The sequence below is a fragment of the Ambystoma mexicanum genome, chromosome 11, assembly GCF_040938575.1.
Source record: "Ambystoma mexicanum isolate Mex_15411 chromosome 11, UKY_AmexF1_1, whole genome shotgun sequence".
Lineage (NCBI taxonomy): Eukaryota > Metazoa > Chordata > Amphibia > Caudata > Ambystomatidae > Ambystoma > Ambystoma mexicanum.
Genome location: NC_090934.1, coordinates 1,121,555,852 through 1,121,562,266, shown reverse-complemented (window position 1 = coordinate 1,121,562,266; position 6,415 = coordinate 1,121,555,852). Strand labels below are relative to the sequence as shown.

The following is a 6,415-nucleotide window of genomic DNA, read 5'->3' as shown; positions in this document are numbered from 1 at the left end:
AATAACAATGCTGTAATAGAATATTTTTCAGGCTATCGTTATTTTTCATCCTAAGACTTATAGTTTTCTATTCATAATGTGGAAAATAAAGGCGCAATGATATTCTTTTGGCTTAACATGTTAGTATTTACATATTATCAGGTAGCTATATTATAGGATTTGTATATTCTTCAAGAAACAATATAAGTCAGAATCATTATTTTGGCTTAACATGTTAGTATTTACATATGATCAGGTTGCTATATTATAAGATTTGTATATTCTTCAAGAAACAATATAAGTCAGGATTACTGCTGTACCAAGTAGAGCTCAGAAGTTATGTAGTCAACTGCCTAATTTGCAGATGGGGTTAAAATCCTGGGTTCACTGCTTAAACAAAATGTGTAATTCAACTGTAATTTCTGTAATCCTAAAACGTGAGTAAATGAAAGCAATTTTTTTTAAAAGACTGCTTTACACTGGGGCAGATTTCATGATTTTAGTGACAAAATGGTATGTCTTTGTACGCCTTCATTGGTGGCTTCCCAGTCCGCCATCTAGAATTGCATTATTGTTGCAATGACCTTCTCCCAGTTTCCATATCACTTAATTTGAGAGGCAGAAAAATAGTCTTACCAGCCAGTCATTGCTCCAGATATTATAGCATAGCAGGCTGACATTAATTACCTACCCTGTTGCTGAAAGTCACTGATGTTGCCTGAACCGTTCAGAGGACTACCCTAAATGAGAGTGAGTGAAACTATTTGTTATGCCCAGTTATGCTATGTTATTGAGTTGTGCATAACCCAACGAGTTGTGCATAACCCAACATCTCCCTTTTTGACGATTTCCTGGTGCTTCAGGATCTGTAAGCTGTGAGCTAGGGGAGTAACACAGGATAGAGCAAGGATGCAATCTTGATGTGTTCAGATCTGAAAAGATAAGGCTGTGTGTAGTGTGTATTTTTAGCTATTCATGATGAGTTTGGAGCAGTGGTTAAATTGCGCTCTAGGTTGCTAACATAACCTGTTTGTGTAGTTTACTGGGGTGTCTGTCGGAGTGGTGTTTCAGTGTGGAGAGCTGTGGTGGGTTAGCGTGGTGTTTAAGGAAATGTAGTGTAGACATTGGTGCTTGGTTGGTGTATGTTTCATTGTATAACATATTTATTGGTTGTGTGTCTTGTTCTTGCCCATTCAAACCACCCTCAAATCATCCTTTGTCAGCAGCCCCATCTCTCTTGCCAACATCTACGCTCACACCCTCTCCTAAACGATTGAGTCCATAGCTTCACTAGAAGAAAAAAAGGAAAACAAATCTATGCACACCAACTCCTGATTCTCGGAAGAACTATCAGCCCTACGCACCAAAAAACACCAGTCCCTAACCAAATGGAAATCCACGCCCAACCCATCCACCCTGATGGAATTCAAAGACATAGTTTTAACCTACAAAAAAGCCATATTTAAAGCAAAGTCAGAAGCATTCAACCACAGAATCTGCACAGCCAATTCAAAATCCAAGGAAATGTTCGCGATCTTCAAAGATCTCATCACCCCTGCCACCAGTCCAGACGAAATCACCAAAGACAAAGAGTGGTGCGCCAACATCCAAGCAACCCTCTTAAATAAAGTCAAGCTTCTCCGAGATAAAATCCAAACACAGCACAAAGCACTACACAAACAGAACAAGACGCCTCGACCGACTCCCCCCTATCCCTGTTGTGATAGCCCTCTCTTTGCATTCCAAAACGTCACCGAAACGGAAGTTGCTGATCTCCTCCTTCACATCAAACCCTCCACATGTAAAGGGGACAACTGTCCTCCGGCCATCATCAAAGAATGCTCAGACGCCCTGACCCCCATTATCACCCACCGCTTTCATCAATGCCTCCTTCGCCTCAGGAATTGTTCTGCAAAGTCTAAAAGAAGCATGGGTCCACCCGCTCATAAAGAACCTTCCTTAGACCCCTCATGTCCTAACAACTACCGACCCATCACCACAGTCCCCTTCCTCCTCAAAATCTTAGACAAAGCTGCCCACAACCAAATCCAACACTATCTCGAATCTAACGCTATCCTAGGCAAGAGACAATCAGGCTTCCGCAAAGGCAACGGCACGGAAACTGCCCTCTTAAGATTTAAAAAACCAAATCACCAAAATAATGGATATGGGCAAACCCGCCCTCCTACTTCTCTTATATCTCTCTGCTGCGTTTGATCTTGTTGATCACAACATCCTGACTTCCCATCTCACTAACGCAGCACAATTCTCTAATAAAGCCACCTCATGGATTAACTCTTTCCTAGAAGGCAGGCCATGAAGGTCTATTCTGATCAGGCCAATGCATCCCCCCACTACCATCCACTGCGGAGTGCCCCAAGGGTCATGCACTGCACCTACCCTTTACAACCTATTCTCAAAGCCACTTTTTAACATGCTGGATTTGCTCGGCTTAGCCTACACGAATTATGCCGACGATACCCAAGTCCTCCTCCCTCTCACTGGCTCGTACGACACAGACGCAGCAGCACTCCTGAAAATTTACACCATACAAACCTGGATGGCAGACAACGGTCTCTGCCTAAACGAAGACAAAACCGAGATTATCCTCCTAGGTCCCAAGGAAATACTGCCTAAACTCAACCAGAAATATATCAACTTTACCATCAACCACACTAACATACCTGTCTCCACCTCAGTAAAAACCATTGGAGTCTATCGCGACTCAACTCTCTCAATGTCAGGACAGGCTAGCGCTATTGCCTCTGCTTCTGCCCACACTACCAAACTTATAAATGCTTTAAAGCCCTTTCTAATCACTCAAAACTGCCTCTCTGTCGCCCGTGCCACAATAGGAGCGAAACTTGACTATTGCAGGCACCTCAGCTAAAAACCTCAATAGGCTCCAAACAGTAAAAAGCAATGTGCTATGCGCTGCCCTCTGCATCCCTAAAAGAGATCACATCTCTCAGGCCAGGCGAGCCGCCCACTGGCTTCCAGTAAAAGAGAGGGTCAACTTCAAAATCTTCACACTAACGCACAAATGCATCAATCTCACTGCCCCCTCCAATCTATCCGAAACCATATCCAGAGACATTTTGACACGCCCCAAAAGAAGTCACCACACTAACCAACTCTGCGTGCCGTCTATCAAAAGAGCAAACGCCGGAGGTTTCGGCTTTCCCTACATAGCACCCAAACTATGAAATGCCCCCCCCCCCCAAAAGCACTCAGAGCGGAACCCTCCTTATCTTCCTTTCGCAAATCACTCAAAACCACTCTGTTCAATTAGCTCCTCCTCTCCACATCAAAGCATTTCTAGTAACAAATAACTCTCTTATGCTGCCCTAAACTTATAATGTAACCACTGATTATCTTGTCACACTAAGCCTATGCAAACCAGTATGCTTGCAATGCACCATGTAACCTCCAAGCATGTATGTAAGCTCTGCTTGCCTTGTTTCCACCAAGCTATGTAACCTATAAACTTGCTCTGCAACCACCACTGTCTGCTATCTAACCACCAAGCTTTTTCTCCTGTAACCAGTAAGTTTCTCTGTAACAGCGCCACAATGCCCAAGGGCTGCTGCACGCTTTAAAAATGATAATAAATCAAAATAAAAAACAAAGAACCTGGGAGGAAGATTTCTTCAGAGAAATCAGGAGAAATTTCCCCAAAAATGAATTTCCTCAAATGAATGCATTAAAGTTAGAATTATTTTAGGCAGGAGAAAGTGAAAAATACGATATTTGTCATTGAAAAATCAGGATTATCCCGCCTAAATTAGGAGGGCTTACATGCATGCTCCATGCTTAGCTTCTCTACTGACTCTATAACGTGGAGAAGGGAAAGCCTTTGGACTGAAGAGAATTTGCGCATGTTTGTTAGTCGTTTTGAGGCTTTTCTTTGTTTCCATGTATGAGAAGCACAAACGTCACTGTTAACGTACGTCACCTTGTAGTCCCTTTTTACGCCTTTGTTTGTCTGTCTCTATGGCAGCAAAGACATGGTTTTGACAGACCGGCTATATTTTCCCGTTCTCTGATAGGCTAACTAGCCCCAGTGAAATTTTGGAGACTTATTTACGGAAGCGTAAACTGACATCTTTGTGGAGTTAGCACATGAAGATTTTACACGTGGTGGCCACGTTTAAATGATGTCCGCTAGTGCGCTGATCACGAAAAACGAATTAGAAGTTGAGGAACCAGAATTGATTTTATGATATTCCACGTATTGTTAAGCAAAATAATTTTATATAACGTTTGCAAAACAAAAATTATTTTCAAAATTTCAAATATTGACTTTACGAAAGAGAAAGCTCTACATTTATAATAATGATCCTGTGATTAAATCAGACTTTAAAATCATGATATCATGGTCTGAAATGGCCGCTCAATGTTGTTTTGTTTTTTTTGCCGTATACTAGCATTTGATGCGATGATAATTAGTCCCTTTACCATGTCTACACCTCACGTTGGTTTTGCGCACGCGCTAATTCGCCAAACGCTTGATCGGGAGACCGGTGTGTATGTGCTGGGGTCTGTGGTGGGGGCAATTGCAGAGCTCGAACCTGCGAGCAACGGAGGGCGTGGCTAGTGGAGTGCTGGGCGTGGCCTCAGAGACAACGTTAAAACGGACATGGTGAGGAGGGGGCTCTGGGGAGCGAATAAGGAAGACTGGTGTGATCCAGACATGACTGAAACTCAAGTGACACAGCATCTCATTACAAGATACCATTGAAATGACACCATTTCTGACTGCCACTTTTCTTTTGGCAACTATAGTGATACTTCCCCAATGAAACTTAGCTGACTGACATCCTTTAGTGATGCTGTAAAATGACCAAATAATTTGCTGGAGATTAAATCTCCTCAAATTAAAATGACAAACTAACCAGTTACAGCACTGATTGTGAAACAGTAAGTCTCTGCTTCTTAATATGCAGGTGCTAGGGCAAGATCTGCACCTTTATCTTGGATCACGATGCCCACGTACTGTTGCGCGCTCTACAAATATGAATAAATAAATAAATCACTTGCCTTGCTGCTGCGATGTCCCGCTGCAGTCTGTGCGCCTCCCCTATGCGTAATGCGCTGAGTCTCGGGAGATCCCTTTCACCCGGGCTCACGCGAGACTCGCTCGCCACATACCTCCTTTTGTTGAGCAGTGTTGTCCCACTCCATGAAATAATCTGCATACTTGGTTGGTCTCTGTTCCTCACAGTGGGGTCGGGCCTCATGATTCTTTCTAATATGCGACTCTGAAGCAGAGGTTTTCCTTTTCACTCTCCCTGTTGTCACCTGACTCCTTTCCCTGGCACTCTTGCTTCCCATGCTGACTCTATACTCTTCACTTTCCTGGGTCTGTTCCTTCATCGGTTCTTTCTCTTCTGCTTCTGTCACATGGTCGCTGCACGCTTCCTGCACTCCTGATTCTCCTTGACAAAGTTCTCTAGACCCCTCTGACTTCTTTTGATACAGAGCAACCCTTTTCAAGTTTCAGCGCTTGCCGTCCTGGTACATATGTGATTCGATCCCTTTTGTACTACTTGGATTGGTTTGCTGAATCTTGAACCTGTGTCTTGGTCTTTGTGAGGCAAATGGATTTTAACCATGTCCCCCACTCGAACTTCCGTTCTCTGGGCAGCTTTCCTCTCGTCGCTTCTGCTCTTCATGGTTGCCTTGCTTTTCTTTATTCTCCATATCATGTCTTCCATGTCCACCATCTCATCTTCCCTCACTCAGTTTAGCCATGGGGGTATTAGCGTGGATGCTGCTTTTCTGCCTCGTAACATGTGAAATGGTGACAGGTTCGTGGTCCCGTTTGGAGTGAGATGATGCACCACAATAGCCTTGTACGGGTGCATGTTTGAAGACCTGGCTAGCTGCCACACCCCCTTAATGACAAAAGCAGAGCAGGAGGCCACACGGATAGATACAATTATTCAAAAAATTAATTGACTCAGATGAGTGAAGGGGTGATAAGAGGCATAGTTAGGTAAATAATCAAAATCACATATTTTATTAGTTAAAGAAAGATCACAATAAGATAAAAAAATGTAATCCACACAATAACATTTTTTAAAATGTATTTAAATACATATTATTTATCAAAAAAGTTCTAGAAAAAAATCTAAAAAACTGTCTGATAGGGCTTTTGCTAAGTATAATACATTTTAGCCACTGTACATCGGAACAGTGGATGGAAGTCAGTGCAAAAAAAAGGGTCTTTTTTCTCCCGAAAAGTGCTAGTGTTCTCTTCTCGTTTCTGCTCTTCATGGTTGCCTTGCTTTTCTTTATTCTCCATATCATGTCTTCCATGTCCACCATCTCATCTTCCCTCACTCGGTTTAGCCATGGGGGTATTAGCGTGGATGCCGCTTTTCTACCTCGTAACATGTGAAATGGTGACACGTTCGTGGTCCCGTTTGGAGTG

At 42.9% G+C, this 6,415-nt stretch overlaps 1 protein-coding gene across 5 annotated transcripts in view; it reads left to right on the top strand.

Moving 5' to 3' along the window:
• The first annotated feature begins 4,473 nt into the window (after positions 1 to 4,473).
• SCAPER (S-phase cyclin A associated protein in the ER) overlaps positions 4,474 to 6,415 on the top strand; it is a 4,210,252-nt gene continuing 4,208,310 nt past the window's right edge. For all 5 annotated transcript variants that reach the window (XM_069624455.1, XM_069624453.1, XM_069624454.1 and 2 more), the window contains exon 1: positions 4,474 to 4,621. In XM_069624455.1, the coding sequence (XP_069480556.1) occupies positions 4,619 to 4,621 (3 nt within the window). In that variant the 5' untranslated portion in view covers positions 4,474 to 4,618. The remainder of the gene's footprint in view (positions 4,622 to 6,415) is intronic.